General features: G+C 52.1%; 1 protein-coding gene across 1 annotated transcript; it reads right to left on the bottom strand.

Moving 5' to 3' along the window:
* Positions 1 to 77: 77 nt before the first annotated feature.
* Positions 78 to 20,909, bottom strand: ISM2 (isthmin 2). The gene is made up of 6 exons (XM_083864567.1): positions 20,287 to 20,909; positions 6,282 to 6,542; positions 5,396 to 5,777; positions 4,449 to 4,589; positions 3,864 to 3,941; positions 78 to 3,406 (listed from the first exon to the last, which is right to left on the bottom strand). The coding sequence occupies exons 1-6, from the start codon at positions 20,425 to 20,427 to the stop codon at positions 2,889 to 2,891; spliced, it is 1,521 nt and encodes a 506-aa protein (XP_083720693.1). The 5' UTR covers positions 20,428 to 20,909; the 3' UTR covers positions 78 to 2,888.
* Positions 20,910 to 21,719: the final 810 nt, after the last annotated feature.

Genomic DNA, 21,719 nt, shown 5'->3' with positions numbered 1-21,719 from the left:
TCAGTCACAACTCAATGACATCAGCATGACATATACATTTATAAAGTGCTTTATTGCAGCATCAGATTAAAGAACTCTTCTCTGTGAAATTCTGAGGGAATTAAAGACATTTTATATATATATTATATATATAAAAAACAATAAACTTAAGGAGTGAAAGCTTAGAGATCACTTAAATAGCAGTGAGCTGGACAGAATCTTTGAAGGGATATAAAAATAAACACTTGCCTAATGTCTATTTTTCTCACAGTGTTCTGCAAAGCCTCACAGTGTGTAAGGTGCTTGTATGAAGAACAATGGTGCTTGTTTCTCATGCTCCAGTTTGTGCCTGTATTGTTCAAACCACAGAGGCAGCAAGGTAGAACAGCTACTTGGCGCTCAACTAGATTTTGTGGGGGCGTTGGGGAATGGGGGAGTATCGATGCAAGAATTTTTTTTACTTGGCCTTGGGTAGGAACTCCAATTATTACAGAAATTACAGGGGTTTTTTTTTCTGGAGGTTAGACTGGTTACTGGACAGCCAATGTAAAGAGGAGGAGGGTAAAAATCCTGGGTAACACTCTTGTTGTAAGAGCACTTCCTTAGAGAGCAGCCAGTCTAACAAACAACTGGCTGAGCTTTTTCAAGTGTTCTTCAAGAAAAGACTGTTTGTAGAAGTCCTGTTTCCATGCATGGGTCCGATACTGAACACTAGGCACATTCAACAGGAGGTTGCTTTAAAGAAGTCTGCACCGATGGTAAAAAAACTCCACTGAGAGTTTGATGATGTTAATGATGGCATATGGTATGGGAGTGGAAATATGCTCTGCTGAATGACTGTACTTACCAAACTCATTCTTCCATGGCTTCAGATGCTTGATTTGTTTGCTTCCATGTCTCTTGCTGAGGCTCCCTGGCTCCCAGAACCAAGCCACCAGATCACTGTCACCCTCTCTTGACCACCTCTGTATGACCTACTTCTTTGCCAGAAACTAGCGAGTGAATGACTATCTGGGCTAGAGAACATGTAGTGATCATGAAAATGTTCCAAGGTCTAGGTCTCCATCCATGCTTATTTGGTTCTCTTCTTTCTCACTGTTTACAGAACACTGGTCATCTCAGACTGCGTGTCTGTTGGGAAATGGATGATGTTTGCCTGTATTTTGACAGAACCCATATCCAGAGTCTAGGGATACAAGGGTGTAATAATAGTTGAGTGAGAATAATTCAGTTCTAATTTCATTAATACTTTTGTTTTACCAGCTATGAAGTCTTAGGTATGGATGACCAAGGATGCAATATTCTATCAGTAACCAAGGCACATGGATTAACATACACTCAACAGATGCAAAGACACCCCCAGAAAGATTCCCCTAAGGATGGTCAACTAAGGACCTCTGCAACCAGTTTTTTGGTTCAACAGTGCCCTGCAGAAGTACATAGAGTAGCTAGCAGCCTTGCATGAAACCTCTAGTGTAGAAATGACTCCATTCTTCTTTATGTGTGCTTGACTTTTATTTCCCCTGATGCATAAAATTTGTTAAATAAAAGCTATAAATTTTCTGCCAGTTCACCAACTGAATGTCCAGGGACAAAGGTGCTCAGCCTAGTTTCTCTGCAGAAAAGCTTCCAAAATATGCTGGGAGACACTGCCATGGACCTGTGAAAAACTAAATAAAGCCCAGGCAAGATCAAAGTGCCAACAGAGAGCATCATGATCCCTGATCTGTAGGCACCAGGTATTGACATTATTAGCATGTGTGTGTCTTCCTCCTCTGGAGCCACACTTGTGTGCCTGGCCTGGAAGTGAGCCTGAAGGGTCCATGGCTCAGTTTGTCTGGGCTGCCTACAGGTGGGGACCTGGGCAGACACAGAATGGAGCAGCTGGGGACATGGGCAGACTCAGCACGCAGCAGGGCCTAGCTTGGCTCAGTGCTTTTTGCTCCTCACCAGCAATGGCATGAGCAGTAGCCAAGGTGCCTCCTACCCCTGGCAGAGCTGTGAGTGGGAAACACAGGACTTTTTTTTGGGGCTGTGTCACAGATGCTCCTGAGACCCTCTGGGGACTGCCAATGGGCCACGGTCTGGTAGAGGGCTAGTGCTGTGACTTGCACAGATGCTACCACTCTGTTCCTCCAAGCACCAAGGCAGAGGGGCTGAAATGCACACAGGTGGTGTGTCCCCATGCTTACCTCCTCTGAGGTCCACCTGTGTGTAGCTTTGGCAGCCAAAACCCTGGTGGCTAGACAATCTGGCCAAGGAAGCCCAGGCAGCCAGTCTCCTCTTGCCCCACAGCCCCCTCCTCCAGACCCACAGACTCTGATAAGCCCTTCCCTGCTCCTTCCCAACCATGCATGCACAAACCCAAGGATGGGGGAGGCCCTGCTCTGTATGTATGGCTGGAACAGCCCTGCACTCTCTAGGAAGACCTACCCCTAGTTTCAGACATAAACTAGCATGTGCCAGGGCAGGTGTACAGACAAGAACAGGCAGCCATGCCTGCAGTAGCTCCTCAGATGTGGTGTGAAGCCTGCAGGAGCTGAGCCCACTTCACCCTGCACTCAGCTTTCAGGCTGCGTTGAAAGGTCATAGAGAATAAAAGCAGACGAGAGCAGCCTCTTGTTCCCTATATAGCAGCCCCTGCTGCTCTCCACATGCCAGGCCAGGAGCCCTGGACTGCAGGACTGCCATGGGTGGCATGGCAGGGGACTGCAACACAATAACCTCCAGCACCCTCAGAAATCGGAGCGGGGCTGAGACACTCCTCTGAGAGGATGAGACAGACAGCACATCCTCCCCATTTTGCCTAGCACCACTGAGGAGCCCATGAGCAGGATCAGGGCTGGCCAGGCTGCACAGGGGTGCAAGCCAGTGGTGGTCGTGGCACCTTTTGAGAGTGACTGTGGCTACTAGTACTCCTTGGCCTCTTGCAGCTGGGACAGGTACTCCTCCTCGGTGGGGTTGTCAGCACACTGCTGCCCGTTGTTGGGGGGCCGGACGGCGTGATACCGGCTCCAGTCACCCTTGCAAAGGATCCAGGGCAGCATGTCCACTTTGTAGTGCAGCTCCGGAGAGAACTCGGTGCTGATGAGGTTGGGGACGCCGGCCCCCTTGCCACGGGTGATGAGGCGGGTGTGCTCGTCATAGCAGCAGTGCTGGGCAGCCAGGGTGGTGCTGTCAAGGGAGAGCATGGAGCGCAGGCAGAAGCGTGCCGTGGGCTTGTAGATGTCCAGGCGCTCCTTGGGGCCGCTGGCATCCCGCCATCGGAAGCTCTTGCCCCGCTGCTCGTCCCGCAGGTTGACGGCACTGTAGACGGCCTCCAGAGGGTAGGAGCAGGGGCAGCTGGGCAGGTCCGTCAGCACCTTGCTCAGGTACTTGGTGAGGAAGTCACTCTTGCAGTTCAGCCACTTCTCACAGCTGTCCACCTCTGGGGGGAGGGTACCAAAAGGGTGAGGGCATGCACACTCTGCACCCCACTTCCCCCAGCTGCCATTTTCCTAAAGTCATGCCAACACCACCAGTAGAGCCTGCAACCACCAGGCAGGAGCAGCCAGGCTCTTGGGATGAGCTGGAGCCAGGCTCCATCCCCAAGGCAGTGACAGAGGGAAGGGGTTTTGTGCTGGGGCAAAAGCTAGCAACATTCCCTCACAGGAGAGGGCATGTGGTAGGCTGGCCTCAGCCACTGAATCCTAAAGCAGAGCTGTGTTGTACCAGGGCTGTGAGAGCAACTGGGTTTCCCAGCATGACCACTGAAGCCTGTACATGGCAGTGGTTTGGACACCAGACACAGGACCCCTTGGCTGAGCCCTCCCCGCCAGCCAGCCACGACCCTCCCAAGGTCTGTCACCGAAGCCCCCTCAGTGCAAACAGAGGCAGAGGCTGACCTGAGTTGAACAGCTCTGTGGTGTTGTCACTTTTGAAAGGTGTCTCCTCTGTGGGGAAGACCACTTCTCCTTCTGCTCCTTGAGACAGAAAAAAAACCAAAACAAAGAGCCTGGTTGAATGCCAGGAGGAATGGTGGATTTTTCCCTCTGTATGTACACCAGACACCATCCATCCCCCAGCCCCTCTCCTGCCACTTCTTTGGTAACACAGGCCTGTGTTTGGAAGGAAGGGCCAGCAGCAAGACAGGCCCAACAGAGGCTGTTAGTTATATAAATCCCAGTGGATACAAGTGGATCTCAATATGCCTCAGGAGAGGATTTCAAGCTCCCAATGTGAGAGAGGTGCAAGAAGTCACACACCACATTTGATGCCAGCTCTACCACCCTGGGCCTCACACAACTGCCTGGGGAGCCATGAAGCCCAATCATACTTCTTTGTGGAAACAAAGCCCCATGGTCAATGGTTCTGATCACATTAAACATAACTAATTCTTGAAGCATGAGCAATTGCCCAGCCTGCAGCAGTAGGGGACCAGCCCACATCCAAGCCAAACTGCCCAAGGACTGATATGGCCAGGGGCTTACCAGGGCAGTGTGTCAGATCACAGGTCCTGGACTCTGTCGCTGTGCAGGCATAGCCACAGGACCGGGTCCTCTTCTGGTTGCCACTGCCACAGGTGATGCTGCAAGGGGACCATGGGCTCCACTCCTCCTCATCTTCATAGTCTGCATGGCAGGGAAGAGGCAGAGAGTGATGGACCTCAGCAAAGCTTTAGCAGGAGGGGAGACAACAGCCACCTGGGACCTCCCTCAGCTCTGCCTCCATCCCTGAACAGGGGCAGTGCTGCCTGGGGCACACAGAGGTGCCCAGCCACACAATGCCAAGGGACAATCCCAATGCCCCATCCTCACTGCCAACCCCACAAAAGCAGCCCTGACCAAAGGCTCTTATCCTCACAGCTTTATCCCCAGTCCTATCAACACAAACAGGTACCACTGCCCATCCCCACATGGCCTAGCACACGAACCATGATGCTGAACATCAAGTATCAACAAAGGCTGCCTGGTTTTGGGGTCATGGCCAGGAAGCTGCAGGAGGGAGCTGCTGTGTTGCCCTGGCCCATCTGCCCACTAGAATCTGCCATCTAGCTCTCTGCACCTCCCCTCTTGGAGGCACCCAGGTCTGTGGAAAAGGCTTCTGGCACTGATGTCACTACAGGGACATGAGTCAATGGCAGCAGCACTTGTCATTAAATATTTACATTGTATGTCTCATCTGAGCATGCCTTCGCTAGAGCCCATGATCCAGTGTGATTACATGCAAGGACAATTCCCACCAGGACACTGGCATGTCTGACTGCTAGCAGCCCCAGCTGAGTGTGCTGCCCTTGCTCCATGGCATGCTTGCTTATTTTGTAAGCAGGAGGTGAGCACCAGTGCACTGTGATTCCTGGTGCAGGGCTGCGGGCCAGGCAGGACAGGGGAGGACATTGCTGGTCTGCAGGGCAGCTGCTCATGCCAAGAGAACTCACCGTAATTATATTTTTCCTTAAAGATCCAGTTCTTCTGCCCAGGCCATCGCTGGTCCCAGTTACCACCTACTCCACTAAGCATGGACTCCTCCTCCTCCTCATACTCTGCTGTGTAATCTTCCTCTTCATCATCATCCTCTTCTTCTTCCTCCCTGTCCCCTACATCCAGATTATCATCCTCTTCCTCCTCTTCTTCCTCCTCTTCATCTTCCTCCTCCTCCTCCTCGCCCTCAGCAGGGTCAGTGTATTCCCAGAAGAGGGGCCAGAATAGGTCCTTGTGAGACAGCCACTCAGAGGATGTCAGAGACCAGTCATTGCTTGTCTCCTTCAACAAGTCCATCTCCATTTCAGCCTGAGGATCATCCACCACTTCAATGGTCACCTGGTGGGCAGATATGAGGCAAGGCAGTGAGATGGGGCACAGCCCTTGAATGGACCTACCAGACCATGCACTTGTTCCCAGCCCAAGAGGCCAGAGACACTCAGGGCTGCAGGACTTCATGAGGAGTGCAAATGGTCTCTTCTCATCCAGAGGGACTGAGCAGGGACAGAATGTGAAGAACAGGGTGGCTGGTGGTCACCCACAGGGGCCAACACCACCCTCAGAAATTGAGAGGTCACCCATGTTAGGAGGGTTCTTACTCCTGCTCTGTGAAGAGGGGCTGGGGGGGTCAGGGGAAAGGCTGTAAGCAAATTCCTCAGTCGAGGAGCTTCTCTGTGCCAGCTATCTGCAGCTGGTAGTCACCAAGAAAACAGATGACAGTGGTCACACAGACTCTGCTCATGAGATCTTTTCTCTTAAGGAACCCAAATGAGGCTGGAGAGCACCACTTTCACCACAGTGCTCACCACATCCCCCCGCAGCCTTCCCAGACCCGCTCCCCACCTGGATATTGGGGTTCTGGGCACTCAGGTCCACATTGGCCAGCCCTGGCAGGTTCTGCAGGTCCAGCATGAAGGGTAGGCTCTCCTCCTGGCCAGCAGCACTGGGCTGGGGCAGTGCTGGGCTCCTGGCAGCCTGCAGAGCCAGCCCTCTGCGCCTGTGCCGCCGCGGGCCGGTCTGCCCACCGCGCCTCAGCCCCCGTGCCCTGCCCGACGGCGGCAGCTCCTCGTCCCCTGCCGAACGCGGGCTGGAGGATGCTGAGACCTGCAGAGGGAAGAGTCAGAGAGAACAGCTCTTGAGGGTGGTGCTGCAGGGCAGGGAGCAAAACACTACCCAGCAAAGACAGGTCTGCTCTCCTGCCCCAAACAGTTCCTCCACTCTATCTTATTGCAGCATCAGGAGAGCAACTAACATGTTAATCAATCGAGTCAATACCAAGTGCCCTGTGCTGTGCCAGTGCTCAGTTCTGCTGCACCTGAACCTACAGGTCTATTCAGACTGGTACTTCCCAACTCCATGACCACCTACCTTCTCTGCATCCCTCTGCTGTTCCCATTGCCCATCTCACCTGGCTTTCCACTTCTCACTCTCTCTTTTTAACTATTTCTCAGTCCCTGGAAATGGGTAAACAGCAAGGGCTGCTTCTGGTCACAGAGTTACCACAGGTCATGTTTAATAATTTTATATATTTATATAAAAGGTTTACAACCAAGGCTTTATGACAAAGGGCAAAACCTCAGCCAAGTAAATTGTTTTGTGCTACTGGTATTAGAGCAGATGACTTCAAGCAACACAGGTTTAATTGAAATTTCTGATGGTGCCCAAAGTTTACCACAAAGACAGAAAGAAACTGTTGGCTTTTTTAACCCAGCTATCTTTAACTCTTTGGGAAAGGGAAGATGCCCAGCCAAACAAGTCAACAAAACTCACTTGCCAGTGCTGCCAATGGCTCTAGGTGCTGCTGCCATTCCAGGGGCACACGGCCAGCCCTCTAGTCCCAGGGGTGCAGGGGTAGCAGACAGGGAACCTTGCCCGAGAGGCAGCACCAGCCATGGGGGGCCAGGGAGGTGGCCAGCAAATGCTGTGCTTGCACTGAGTTCCCATGTCCCTCGGTGCGCACTGGCACGAAGGAGCGTGACTCCAGGGGCCGGCAGGCTCCAGGGTGCCCAGGAAACCCGAGATGGGAACAACTGGCAAAGCTCCCCCGGAGGCACGGGCGTCCTTGGGAAGGTCTGCGGGGCCCCGCAGCTCCAGGCTGGGAGCAGAGGTGCCCGAACTCCCAGCATCTCCGCCAGTGTCTGCCTATTTCTGGCTGCCCAGCTGAAACCCCCTTTTGTTCCCAAGCTCTCACCCTTCGCTCAGCCCAGTCGAGAGCCGTGGGATTAACGAAGAGCATGGAGTGCCCCCTCCCCACGGCGCCGGGCGGGGGGGATGCAGAGAGGCATTTCTACCTGCAATTAGAGCCAGATGGTTTGGGGAAGGACTCCCCTCCCTTTCATCCTGATCACTGGAGCACTTCAAAGGCAGCTGGAGCCTGGCCAGACTCTCATGAGCGCACACAGCCCGTCCCCAGCCCTGTCCCTGTACATCAAAGCCCACGATCCCTCCATCCCAGGGGGAGGGAAAAGAGCAGCAGGGACGCTGCTGGTCCCTTGGCTGCTGCCCAGAGCAGGCTGAACAGAGCAGGGAAGGGCCGGTGACAGACTTCAGCAGATGGGCCCGGAGGAGAGAGGGCTGCAGAGAGGACAGAACCTGTGCTGCCCAGAGAGAGCATTTGGGGCCTGGCCCTCTCCCTGGCCTGGAGGACTCCTGTGACACTGCTGGTAGCAAACATGAGCAGAAAGACCCCCCTGCATACACCTTCTCCTCCCAGCTCCCTCTGTCCCCATGCAAACCACAATGGTTTTGGGAAGAATGTATTGGAATTATGCCTGGCTCTGTCTCAGTCTATTTCCTAGTGCCTTAAGCCCCTTGCTAAGTCTCCTGTCATGTCCCAGAAGTCCTTGATAAGGAGCAAGGAGCCCAGGTGAAACAAAAACTGTCTGGTGGGCTGAGCAGGCAAACCTAGCCATGTCCCAGTGCTGGCTGCATGACACTGCTGCTGGTGCTGGGTTTGCTGCCAGCTACACATGCCCAACACAACCCCTGCACAAGAGACTGACACAGCCCTGCAAGGCTGGTGTTCCTGCCTAATTTGCAAAGAGCTTATTGGGCAGGGTAAGCTTGTTTCACACACAACCCAAATTTAATACATATGGAAAGTGAGGTCTCCTCTAGCAACAAGATCTGAGCTCACCCAAGGACATCGGAGCAAGCAAGCCAGGAACAGACTCAAAGTCTCCAAATTTACACTCAGTGCCTAATTCAGATTTTACGCCCAAACAAGCTCAAGAAATTCAGAGTACTGTTCCCACAGGGAAAATGTAAAACTGCTCCAGGGGAACTGGCTGCAAGAGTGTTGCAGGGCAAACAGAACTCCCTCAGCTCCCAGATTCTCTGACACAACAAGGGTGGCCACCCTGCACGACCAAGAGCCCTTCAGCAATGATCACTACAATGTACCACCCAATTCTTCCCTCCTGTTGCCATCTGCATTGCTCTGAAGCTTTGCTGGGTTACAATCTGCCCCTGCATCAGATGTAAGTGCCCTGCCCCAGACAATCAATCCATGGATTGAACAAGCTTTTAGAAGGTCCAGTGCTCCCTCCAGGTCAGAGCATCCGTGGTATCAGATGTGTTTTCTCCAAGACATCAAGGGTCCCCGACAGCCACACAAGCAGCTGCCCTTGAGGTTTGCACTCCTGCTGCCCCTCCCACCCTCTCCTCTGCACTGTCCAAGGAGTAGCTAGATACAGCCATCAAGCCTGGAGCTAAGCCACTGCAGTGGCCTAAGGGAAGAGAAGACTTTGCTTGTCCAGAGGGAACACTCTATTCCCCTGCTCTCTATAGAGCACAGGAGAAAGCCTGCAAACCACTGGAGAGCTGGTCAGCAGCAGCTCCTTTCTCCTTCCACCACCATGGAAGCAGAGTGCAGTGCTGGGAAGCCATCAATGTCTTGCAGATGAGTTCCAGCCTTCTCCTGTGACCAGCCAGCAACAAGCAAAGGAAAAAGTTGAACAAGGAATTGCCACAGCTGCTCCTGTTTACACTTGGCATATCCTACCTGTCTGGGAGTTAGGGGTCCCAGGGCAGGAACCTGAGAGGAACTCTGGGGCAGCACTCAGGAAAGAGCATGGACTTCCCATTTGTGTAGATCATGTTTTGACTGAAGGCTATAAGCAGGATCACACCTGCCTACCTACCAGTCCAGGAGCCCTTCCCCCATAGTCCAGGCTGTCCCACATGCAGGACTGACCACTGAAACACCTTGAGCCACAAGCTTAGAAGAGATGTTTGGAAGGGGAAGCAACTCATTAGCAATTCACCCCAGTGTCATGCCTACTTTGTATGTAACACAGGCAACAAGGTGTGTGGAAAAGGTGTGGCAAAAGGCCAACACATCATTGCTCTAGAGACTAAAGGCTGACATATTTCCTTTTCTAGTCCATACACCTCTATTAGAATTGCTCAAAAATCTGGAGATGATGAAGAGAGCAGCCACAAAAACATTTCAAGGGATAGAAAGACTTTTCCAGTGAAAGACTTGTACAATTAAATTTGTTTGTCATGCTGAAAAAGGAAAACAGTGACTCAGTTTTCCAGTTCTTTAAGGCAGTAATCCATCAGGCACCAGAGACTCTATAATCCAGAACAGAAACACATAATAGGAAGCAATGAGCCCAAGTCAAAGCCAAACAAATTTAACTGAAAAATAAGAACTGTGCTTTTAATGCCATAGGTAATTAACCACAGGAACAATTAACAAGAAAAGTGACAATTTCTCTTGTGGAGGCTGTCAAAACCCACATCACTGGGCTCAACATATGAGTACTGCAACTGCACTAGGGAAGAAATTCAAGGTTCTAGTAATTTCTTCTGCTCTTAAAATTTGTGATTTGCTAGAAATGTTTGTAAGGCTTTGAACTAAATCTGGGTTAAGGAAGCAAACGACCAATTTTCATGTGCTGCAGCTCTTACCATTAGAGACATTTAAACTATAGAAGTTTAACACCTGAAAACATCATCAGACTAGTTCCTGTGCTATAGTGCCCTTTGGCAACCAGGGACACTACCCCACTGCCACTTACACAACCACAGATACTTGTCCCTCCAGCACGTTCCTCAGCACCTCTCTAGGTGTTGCAAGTTGCCAGAGCACCAAACAGCAGTGGTGTTTGTAACCACGCACTGCTGAGCAGAGCTGCCCCTTAGCATGGGGTTAAACCAATCCAAGTACATTTGAGAGAACTGCCCTGGCAGTGAAGCACTGCTAGAGCTTGTGCATCAGCAGCCAGTGGAGCAAGCAAGTCACCAGCACAGGACAAGCTCAGAGGATGCAGCTCCTACCCACACCTATCCCAAGCCAATTATAGAGCACATAAACTCATTCAACTTGCACCAAAGAAACCTGTGCACACGGCAGTCGGATCAGAGGCAACATTCAGGCTGTGCTTTGGGCTTGTTAACACGGCAGTGAAGAAAATGACGTATTTGCTAAAGGCTGGTATCACACTGAGCTATAATTATAAGGAATGGGGGCTTTTGTTGCTTAATCATTACTGCTTGTGTTAGGTTTCCTTTGAACAGTTTTACCATGCTGTATTGAAACAAGAAACCACCAGAAGAACTATTGATCTTTTCCTGAATAGACCTTCCTTCTCTTTCCCCCAAGCTCTCTCCAACATTATTTTAAAATTTGTCTGTTGCAAACTTGCCCACTAACGAATTAGTCAAGTACAATTTTTTTTTTTTTTTTTTTTTAACCACAAAACTTTTCTTTTTATATTTACATAAATGAGCTGCAAGGATCTGGAGAAAGTATTCAAAAAAATATCTTTGGATTGAAACTGGACAGAAACAACTCCAAAGCAGGATTTAATATAAAGCCATACTATAAAGCTATGGAAGTAGAGATGGCTGGTTGGATCCATTAGAAGGAAGCCCAGCATGTTTGGGGTTAGCTCTGGGGCTGCAGCTCATGACAGTTTTTGCTGGTGGGATGGGCAGAAATAGTACATAGTACTAGTCCCTCCCATGGTACATGCTTTCTCCTCCGTGAGGCACTGCTCAAATAAAGGGCTTTTTTCCAGCCAGCTGAAACCACCGCAGTTGCCTGAGGGCTGTAGTTTGATCCTCCTGGCTCACAACCCATCCACCAGCACATAACCTGTCTACTGCCAGTCTTTCAGCCACATGGAAAATCCATGGGACACACATTAGGCAAGTAACCTCTGCCGCCCATCAGCTCATCACCCACTTAAGGGATTTCCCAGGGCCGTGACAGAGCACAGCGTCTTCTAGAGGTGTCAAGAGCTGGGTGGGTACCTGTGAGATAACAGGGAAGGCAAACATGCCGCTCAGTTCCTGTTACTGTCCATAAGACCTTCTGAGCCACAATCCCAGCCATCAGATCCAACACATTTAGACTTACAGGCAGGTGGCTTAGCAGGAGCTATCACTCAGGATTTTGACATGTGAGCTCTGGAAGATCTGCCAGAGGTAATTTAAAGAAGTTAACACCTCCAGATGCCTCCCTCTTCTTGTGCCCTGGGTTACACTCCTGCCTGCAAAGGGACTGTGGCACAGGTGAAGGGCAGAACTGAGACTTCCCACATGCTGTACTATCCGGTCCACCTCAGGATCAACTTACATGGGTGCTTGTGTGTGGGGGTTTATTGGTTTGTTTGTTTTTGCTGGTTTGTTCTTTTATTTTAATAAAGACTCCCTTTAGGTTTTAGGAGAATTCTACAAGTGCTCATAGAACAGACAAGGCACTTGGTTATCATGCTTACGTGGGCAGATCCTGTTTCTCACAGACCAGCAGGAGCCAGCAGCAAACTGTGGGCTGTGCAGATAATTATTACACCCTCTTGATTATAATTTTCATGCAGTTATCAAAATACTTTAGATCATATGGTATCACTTTCTTTTCTAACTAGCTTCATTCCAACTCTCTTGGGTAGGGAGCTACAGGAGGTAGCATCAAAGGCTTCCTCATGTTTCACATTTATTTTCATGTCTCACAGTTGCAACAACTGTAATCTCAAAACTCTTTCCAAGGTCAATGACTCAGTTGCCCCTGAGCCAGAGTCAGCCCTGGAGCAGAAGGCACCAGAGCACAGAGAAGCAGCAGCACCATGACGAGCAAGGACACAGCACAGTTGACTTTGTGCAGGACCAAAAATGAGGAGGTTGTCCAGGTTACAGAGAATGCTCCTCACCATAAACCCCAGTGGCACAGCCCAGCTCCTCTCACCACAGTCAGCTCTCCTGTGGGTGTGCTCATGAGTAAACTGCCCATGGCATCCTTACTCCCCTGATCACTTGTGACACAAGGAAGAAAAGCAGCAACCTCATGGCCTTTCACCTCACCATGCCAAGCTGTTGCCCTCCTCATGCAGATCATGGTTGTTTCACTGGCAGATGTTTCTCTACCATAAACATCTTCTCCCTCTTCAACACTGAGACAAATTTCTTTGTCTGCAAAACTCCCATTTTGCAGACAAAGGAAATGACATGGTCCTCAGGTAGCCTGTGGCAAGGCCAGGCATACATGCAGGTCCCCCATGTTGTGCTTGGAGAAGACTCTCAAGAAGGTTCACCAGCTCGGTTTCTTCTCCCCACCTGCCCCAAAGGGGAAACTGGTCTGCTTTCTACAAAGATTAACCACACACAAGCCTTGTAGTGGAGAAGCTGGAGCATATCCTTGGCACCACTGATTCATCCCAGCACAGCAGATGGGGCCGTCCTCGCACCAGAGACTCTGCCCAAACACACAGGCCCCAGGGGCCAATTTTTGATGGGTGGTGTCTGCTGCAAGGACAGCAGCTGGTGGCAAGGCACTCATTACTTGAAGACCCTGAGACTTCTGCTAAGTCATGGGTATGGGAGCAAGGCCCTCACAGAGACTGCATGGAGAGGTCCCCCAGAAAGAAGAACAGACACACACCACATCCTCTGGTGCTCCCTGGCAAATGCTCCTGCTAGGGCACATGGTTTCTGTTAACATAGTTGAGCAGTAATACACATGAGCTCCCAATGCATCAGAGGGAGTTGCTGCTAACTTGTTCCAGCTCTAAACTCCATGTGCTTCAGTAACCATTAACTTGTTCCAGCTAATGATCTGCGTTTGCTAGTCTGCACACCGTAACTCTCCCACTGCTCCAGCTGCTGCTTCCTTGCCTGCCATAGTCCAGACAGAACTGCAAAAGGAAGAAAACCCCAAATACCGCAAAGCAGGTGTAGAGACTGAGAGGACCAGATCAACACCAGCCTCCCCCTGCCGGCTAGAAGAGGTGGGGGAGGGAATCACAGGCAGAATGGAGTGCAAGGGGCATCTGCTCCCCTTGGCCCACAAAGGGTGCACAGACTGCCCCTCCATGCAAGCAGTGGGGTAAGAAATGCAGCCAACCAAACTAATGCAAATCCGTCAGGGATCCTTTCAACAACAGACAAAATGGGCACCTGAGCCAGACTTGGAGTATCTCCATGCCCTGCACAGGAAGGGATCCAGGCAGGGATGCTGCATCTCATCCTCCTGAAGGGGCAAGACTGGGATGACTCTGAGCCAGCAGCCCCTGCCCAGGTGCTTGGCTGCAGCTCCCCAGCCTGGGGTCAAGCTCAGCTCCCCTCCCCAGCCAGCTTTGATTTTAAGGAGCCGGCAGCCTTAGCATGTAATAAAACCACACTGTCTCCTGAGGTGAAGGTGTTGGGAACTGCATACAGGAGGACATCTGTACAACACCTTGTCTTGATGGAAGTGCTCATGGTATGGCACAGTGCAGCTAGAATTCCCTGTGATTTTGGCTGCTGTGGGAATGGCTGCAGGTGAGAGCACAGAGGACAGCAGGAGGGAGTCCCAAAGTGTTAAGGAAGAGAAGACATCCCAGGGAGGCAAAGAGTGTCGATTTTGCACATGAGGCACCTCCCACAGCACCTCCAGGCCATCCAGCAAACACTGCCTCATGAGCCAGCAGGTACCTGGGCTCAGCTGCTGGGAAAGAGCCAGGGCTGCCTTGCTCACCCTAGGCTAGGGCTGCCAAGGCTGGGATGGAAGGCAGCTCACACCCGTGCCATGTGCCAGCCTCCTACAGAGCCCTGCGTGGTAGTGGCTCTCTTGGTTTGGAACATGTTTCCACACCTGCCTTGCAGCCCAAGTCCTGAGTGATAGAAAAGATCCTGAAAGACCAGGCCAACCACCAGTTCCTAACTCAAAATTAATCCACACCTCACCACCTCTTCCCTGCATGCATGGGTGTTTCCTGGCTGTCTGCAGCCAGGTCTCTGCCCTGTGCTTGGCTTGTGGTGCCAGGGGACAGTAGAAGGCAACAATTCACTGCATTTTGTTCTCTTTGAAGTTTTATCCTTGCCCTGGAGACTAAATCAATCTGAACCTAAAGAGGCATTGGTGCCCTTCATGCCAAGGGCCACCCTGGACTCAGAGGCAGGTAGGTCACCATATTTTTGGTGTCTTCATCTCATAGGTACTGAGATGAAAGTGCATTTCAAACAGCTTCTCAGATAACCCCCAGAACCCCTACACAGAAGGAACATGGAGAAACCGAATTGCTTGGAAGCAACACCATCCAGGCTGACTTTTACAGCCAGCCACATAAAAGCATCAGGCTGCCCAATGAAGGTTCCTTGCAAAAACATTCTACCAAAACAAACAAACAAACAAACAAAAATAGTCCTTACACTGCACTTTTGCAAGCTTCTGTCTGAAAAAAAATCCGATTTAACACTGAAATACGCTGCAATCTCTTCCTTGCTCTACTATATTATACAAAACCTGAGCCTCTGGCTGATAACATTTGCTTTGAAGGAGCTAGACAGCACAGGTAAACCTTGCTGGCCTGTCTGCAGCTCAGATTGTCCTCAGGCTTCCCTAAGGGAAGTATCAGGCTTCTTGTTTTGAGGATTATTCTGAGAGGAAGAGTACTTACTGCTACTGTGGACCAGTTTGCACTCCCTACCCTTAGGACACTGACAAAGAGAAAAGCAGGAACGACTCTAGCACAGTCCCTATATCACCCCACTGGGAAGAACCATGGCTGGAGGCAGGATGAGTCCCTCAGCTTTACTGTCTTTGAGGAAAGGGTCTGCACGAGTTGGACAATTTTGGGAATCCAGAGAGAGTGCAGGGCAATACCCTGTGGGGCGATTTATGCCTAATCTCTTCCCCTTACATGTGCCTTTTACAGGAACCCCTTTGATTGTAACAATGGGAACACAGCAGACCTATTTGTGCAGTGAAAATGGAAGAAGCCCCCTTGTTGGGCAGCTTCCCTACACCCGGCTCTCCTTTGTTTCTGCTGCTGTCTCAGCCCCAGGGCGGGAGGGTTTTCAACTGTGTTGACTAAGATAATTTGGCACTTCTCAAAAGGGAATTTGCTACAAAGGGCGAAGTACCTCCCTGCACACAAAGGGCCCCTTTCAGAGCGGAAGGATGCTTCAGTGAACGTTTTGTACCCTCAAATCCGACCTCCGCCAAGGACAAAGCCAGGGACAAGAACGCTTAATTGCTGAAGAAATGAAAAGGTAAAAAGCACATCCTCAGGCAAAATGACTCTGCTACTGACACAGCCCGCAGTGGCGGCGGGGATCTGGCTGTGCTCGCACCGCAGCTGGGCTCTCCCCGGCAAGGTGCTCCCCGCAGGGCAGGCGTGGGTGCCACAAGCTGGAGATCCACAGCAGGACCAGACGGCTCTGGGGAAACTGAGATGCTTCTCTTGGCCAGAGCCCTAGAGGAGTAAAGATAGGGCAAGAGCTGGTGGGGGGAAGGCATAGGGCAGGCTCCCACGGACCTCTGAGCCTGGGCAGCCCATCACCCCAATGGTCTCCTCAAACCGACGTGTCTAGGCTACATTAGGACTCCCAAACGACAGGGCTACCCCGATTTACAACCTCCTGACGAACTCCACTCAAGCCCAGCTGATATTTCTTTCCCTTTAACACTTTTTTAATCCAGTACAGTCACACTGCGTCACCTTGGAGCTCTTCCACTCTCTGTCTACTGGTATCTCCAGCCAGGCACCACATCACTGCTGTACATTTAATTCTTAAATGATTTCTAATCAGGTGTAGACCTTCAGTATTGCAACCAGTTTCCCATCGCTTTTCTCACTGCCTGGTTTAACCGGTAAATAATGTGTAGTGTTTGTTACTTGTTTCCTTATTTCTCAGGGCCAGGAGCCAGTCATATCAGGTGCTGCACAAACCCACTGATTTGCAGCCAAGGCAGCCTCTATGCTATGCTTGATATTTCTTCTGTTGCCTTCCATTATCTCTTATCGCAGATGCCAGATTTGCTTTGCTCACAGCCTCAGACCAGGGGAAATCCAACAGCAAGTTCCAGCCTGGATCTGCCCCCTGTCCCAGCCCTGCAGTCACACCCTGGGTGCTTTGGGGAGTTTGCTGACGTTGCTCTTGGGCTCCTCTCTCAAAAATGGTTCCTTCCTGCAAAAGAGCTCCCACCAAGCCCTCCAGAGCTGGCCTGGGTGGCCAGACCCTCCATAAAACACTGCTGGCTTGCTCTGCCCACCCTGTCAGCGCTGGGATGCTCCAACACTCCCATCACCATTCCCCCAGCACGGTTATTCCTGTGCACAACTATTGAAACTCTTGTGTCAATTCACACGGATTTAATCACTCCTAACGTTTACATTTGTAGTATGTTAGTACTGTGGCTGTTTTCTGTTTACCAGAACAGCACTGTAACTGATTGGTATCAGCTGGAAAGAATCCAAACAAATCTATTAACAATGTTCAGAGCCAATATTTTGAAATCCAGTGAATTTATCAAAACATATTTTTCGTTTATACCTCTTGACTTCATAAATAAATAAACAAACCATTATGATGTGGTGAGCTGTACCTTGTCTCTGCAAGGGACACAAGCTTTTCCAAGTATTAAGTTAGTCAGATCTGAAGAGCCACTTAATGGTCAGTGCTCCATCCTGCCACATTTCTGCCCACATCAAAGTATGATGCATCCAACCTGCAAAAGCACTTCTTAAACCCCTGCAGTACACCTGGTCTGTTGTTTCTGAACCCACCTGCCTTCCTAAACATCACCAACTCAAAATTAGCAGGTATCATCTCTTGTTAGAGTCAAGTCACAATTTGGAAAGAAAACTGGTTTCAACTTTTTCATCCTGCCTTTTAAACTTCTAGTCAAACAGACAGAAGAAAGAGCAAAATATTATCACTACATCTGTTGTTCATGCTGAGCACAGTATAACTCAGGCAAAGCTTTGCAGACCAGTGTCATTGCTGAGATAATGTAAATGCATGTACTTGCTCCCTTGGTAATGGTTGGAAATACTGAATCCTGACTGAGGTACAGGACTTTAGACACACCAATAAGGCTAACACCCAAAAATAAAGCATGTGTTCCCTCCATCCTTCCTACAACAATAATAATACTTTCTATCTCAAAATTTTACTGAAAAAACTTATTTGTTTTAATTATTCTAAACTATTTTAGTATAGAAGTGCAACTCTAAGGCTCAGCACAGATTACAAATACTTCCATTTAAGTCTAAACCAAGGAAAAATGTTTGCTTTAAACAAAGTTATTTTAATAAGTCCAAATTATGTAATTTTTTAATGGTTTTGATTGTCTATCTGCTCTGCTCTGTCATTTCTATTTTTTCTCCTCACAGCCCCCTTCATTCTACCCACATCTGTAGGGCATTACCCATAGTGTAACCAATACTCCAGCTGTGGCTGCCCTGCTGCCATAGAGACAGGACGTATCAGTGCTGCAACAGGAACCATCTGTGTGTATGACCCAAAATCACTCTGGATTTTTTTAACCACCATGCTGCTGCGCTTGTGCTCTCTGCTTTAGTTCAAACAGCTGGATATGACTACTCTAAATTGGCCCCTGCATGCACCAGAAACAGAGGATTTCATCCCAAAGGCAGTTGGGAGACACATGCCAATACCTCCTGCTTCCTCCCTGCCATGAGAACTGTGCCCTCCGTACCCTGAGGGATGCAGGGTGCACCAACAGACTGCCAGAGGAATCCATTCTTCCACTTCCTCCTCGCTTCTAACCTCCACCCTCAAACCTTTGCCTATCCCCTCCTTGCATGTTTGTGTTTCTGCAAGAAGCAAAGGTCCCGGGGACAGAGGCCGCGCTGTGTGAGTGCCGTGTGTGATCTTTGGCTGGCGGCACAACGCTCCCCATTCACAGCCATTCACACGCCGACTGACAGCAGCTCACATGCTCTCCCGTGGATTTTAGATGTCAGATAAAAAGGAGACCGTGCTGCAGGGTCCAGTGGTGAGGGCATGCACAACTTCCTAACAGACAGCTCGTCCCTATCCTTGGTCCCTGCCACAGGGCTGCAATACCTTCTTGGATTTCAAGTGTAAATCCCTACTCCTTCTGCAGCCGGAGTCTGAGGTCACTCTGCCTGACATTTGTCTGGCAACTGAACCAGCATCCACGTCTGTGGTTGAAGTTTCACCAGCAAAATACAGCACCAACAGGGTATTACCAGCACTACAGCACATCATCTCCAGCAATTCTCTTTGCATCTGCCCAGTTCACACTCCACTCAAAGCCATCACCAGGCTTGCCTAGTGGTATTTGACTGGATGCAGCCTGTGCCTTCTCTTGCCCCTTGGCCAAGCACTCCATGTGGCAGATTCCCTCCCCACAGTCGTGCCCCAGACTCCAGGCTGGAATGGAGTTTAGCGCCTTTGACTGGAGCTGCCAACACGACTCCTCCACAGATCAGACCCTGCTTTGGCATTAACTGACAGTACGGTATATTCCCATCACTTTGCACCTCCTCTCCCAATCTGACTGACACTGGAGATCAAATCTGCTGCTTTCCATTCCATTTATCGCCAGCGAGGACTGAGCCGCTCTTACCCTTTCTTGCTCAAACCCCTCCTATCATCACTTTTCTCAATCATTCCCTTCGCCTACTTTTAACAGCAGCATTCTTTGAAAGAATACTTTTTAAACACAGCTCCGCTGCCTGAATTACTTTTCCTCCAGAGAACAATTTCAAGATGGAAAACATCTTGTTTTAACCATCCGACAGTCTTCCTTACTACCCGCTCTCCTTTTCTTTCTTTCCCACTCCATTCCTCTCATCCCCATCGGGTCCCATCAGTTGGTTCCCGGTCTGAGCAGTCCCTCATTGCCCTTCCCCAGCCGGCTCTGGGCAGGCGGCGGGGCCGGGATCGGGCACGGAGCGGGGCGGGAGGCGCAGCCCCGGGACACCCCCCTGCCCGGCCCGGGGGCTCCCCAGGCCCGGGGGCTCCCCAGGCCCGGGGGCTCCCCAGGCCGCCGGCCCCGCGGGATGGGAAAGGAGCATGGCCGCTCCGGAACCTGCCCCAGGGCCTTTCGGCGGGGAGGGGAGGGGAGCAGAGATGGTGGCTGCAATCTCTCGTGTCTTGGGTTTCTGCTAGAGGAGATCTGGCCCTCCTGGCAGGGCATCAGCTGCTGATTTGACTGAGGGGCAGCCGGCCCCTCTCTGCCGCCGGAGACGACGGATCTTCCCGGGCCCCGAACTCAGAGAGCCTAAAGCATCCCCTTTCCTTCAGCCTCCGTCCAGTGCGGAGACCTGAGGCTTCCCGAGGATCCCGCAGGCCAGGACAGGGCTCTGTCGCTCAGCGAGCGAGGAAACAGGCGATAAGAGTGTGGGGGCCCCGCTCCTCCCCGCTGCCGCCTCTCCCGGGGCCGGGGCGGCCGGGCCGCGGGACACGTGTGGGAGGGATGCTGCTCCCTCCGGGATGCACAACTGGCTCCAGAGAGCCCCGAGACCGCCCGGGGGCCGCTGCCACCCCCAGCCTGCCCGGGCACCAAACGGGGTGCGGGGGCTGAGAAGAGCTCGCCCAGCACTCTCCCGGCTCTCCGTATCTCCCCAAAGATCGATCGCCCTACCTCCGCCAGCCTGGAGCTCCTCTCCTTGGGGCTGTTGCCGCGCTGTTTCCCCCGCACGGGCAGCCCTCTCACCGCAGTCAGGAAAGTTGTCAGGAAGACGAATCCGAGGATAAGCACGACTTTCCCTCTAATCAGAGGCATCTCTCCCTTCCTCTCTCCGCACTTGGCACGTCCAGGGCAGGCGGTCTGGTCTGGCAGCACGCCCGCCCTTAATGCTCCAAATCCCGTCCTCCGAGAGGAGCAGTAAAAACGTAAAAAGAAAAAAAAAAAAAAAAATTATATAAATATATCAGCGGGGCCGAGGCGTGCGGCTGGCAGAGGCCGGGGCAGGGTCTCCTGGCCCGGGCCACTCCGCTCCCTTGATGGCTCCTGCAGTTTGCCGAGCACCCCCCGCGGTGGGGCTCCCCGGCTCGCTGCCGGTGCTGATGCTGAAGGGTAACTCTGAAAAGCTTCACCAATGCACGCGGGGAGGGAGGGAGGGACGGAGAGAGCTTCGGCTCCCCACCCCACTTCCTAATCCTTTCGGCGATCCGTTTTCTTCTCCTCCTCTCCTCCTCCCCTCGCCGAGTCACTCCCGGGGCTGCCGGGGCTGTGCAGGGACGGCGGGGCGGCGGGCGGAGGGGAGGCCGCTCGGCGGGAGAGGCTCCGGCTCGCACCGACCGCTCCAGCCCCTGGCGGGCGCCCGCCGGCCCCGGGCACGGCCCCTGCCCCGCTCGGCGGCTGCCGGCGCTGCCAGACCTCCCCCCGCTCCCTGCGGGCGCTGCCCCCTCCGGGCCGCCCGCTCCGCTCCGCTCCTCCCTCCCGGCGGCTGCATGGCCGGGCCCCCTCCGCCCCCTCCGCCCGCCCGTGCCCGCGGGGCGCTGCCCTGCCCTGCCCTGCCCTGCCCTGCGGCGGGCCCGGCTCGGCCCGGCCCGGGGCTCTTTGTTCCGCCCTCCCGGCCCGGCCCGGCCCGGCCGCACGAGGCGGGAGGATGGAGGAGCCCCGGGCGGAGGGGCGGGAGCGGGGACGCGGCCGGGCAGGGGGCTCAGAGCCTCCCGCCGCGCCCCCAGGGAAAAGAGCTCGCAAAAGCCGCCCCTTTTCTCCTCTCTCCGAGTGCCAGGGCTGGGGCCGGCCCGCGACACGCAGAAAACGAGGCTCTGGGCTCCCCGGTGAAAGCCCCGGCTGTTCCCGAATTGCGGGAGGGTTTCTACCACTCAAAAAAAAGGGTCTTTATTTCACGATCTTGTCTCTTCTGCGCCGGCAGCATCTTATCCAGCCCTCAAAGCCTGTTGGAAACATGGGAGTGGCTGTTTACTTGGGGTGTAGAGAGCGTCTTTTCCAGGATTTCCACAGGCGTTCATGAGCCTGTGAAGGAAATTAGGAAAAGGACTATGAAAAAATTATTAGGGAAGGACGCTGAAAGGAGGTTTTGCAGTCCACTGAGAAGTGCCAGT

Source organism: Zosterops lateralis (assembly GCF_965231275.1).
Source record: "Zosterops lateralis genome assembly, chromosome: 6".
In the NCBI taxonomy this organism is placed as follows: Eukaryota; Metazoa; Chordata; class Aves; order Passeriformes; family Zosteropidae; genus Zosterops; species Zosterops lateralis.
The sequence above is the reverse complement of the archived record's forward strand: the minus strand, read 5'-3'. Positions and strand labels throughout refer to the sequence as shown.

Bases quoted from the DNA above. Each gene is read 5' to 3' on its own strand.
- ISM2 (XM_083864567.1), bottom strand. From the start codon at position 20,427: ATGCCTCTGATTAGAGGGAAAGTCGTGCTTATCCTCGGATTCGTCTTC. The intron at 5,778-6,281 runs GTGGGGAGCGGG...TCTGCCCACCAG, and splicing joins CCCAGAACCCCAATATCCAG to GTGACCATTGAAGTGGTGGA. The intron at 3,407-3,863 runs GTCAGCCTCTGC...CCCTCCCCCCAG, and splicing joins CACAGAGCTGTTCAACTCAG to AGGTGGACAGCTGTGAGAAG.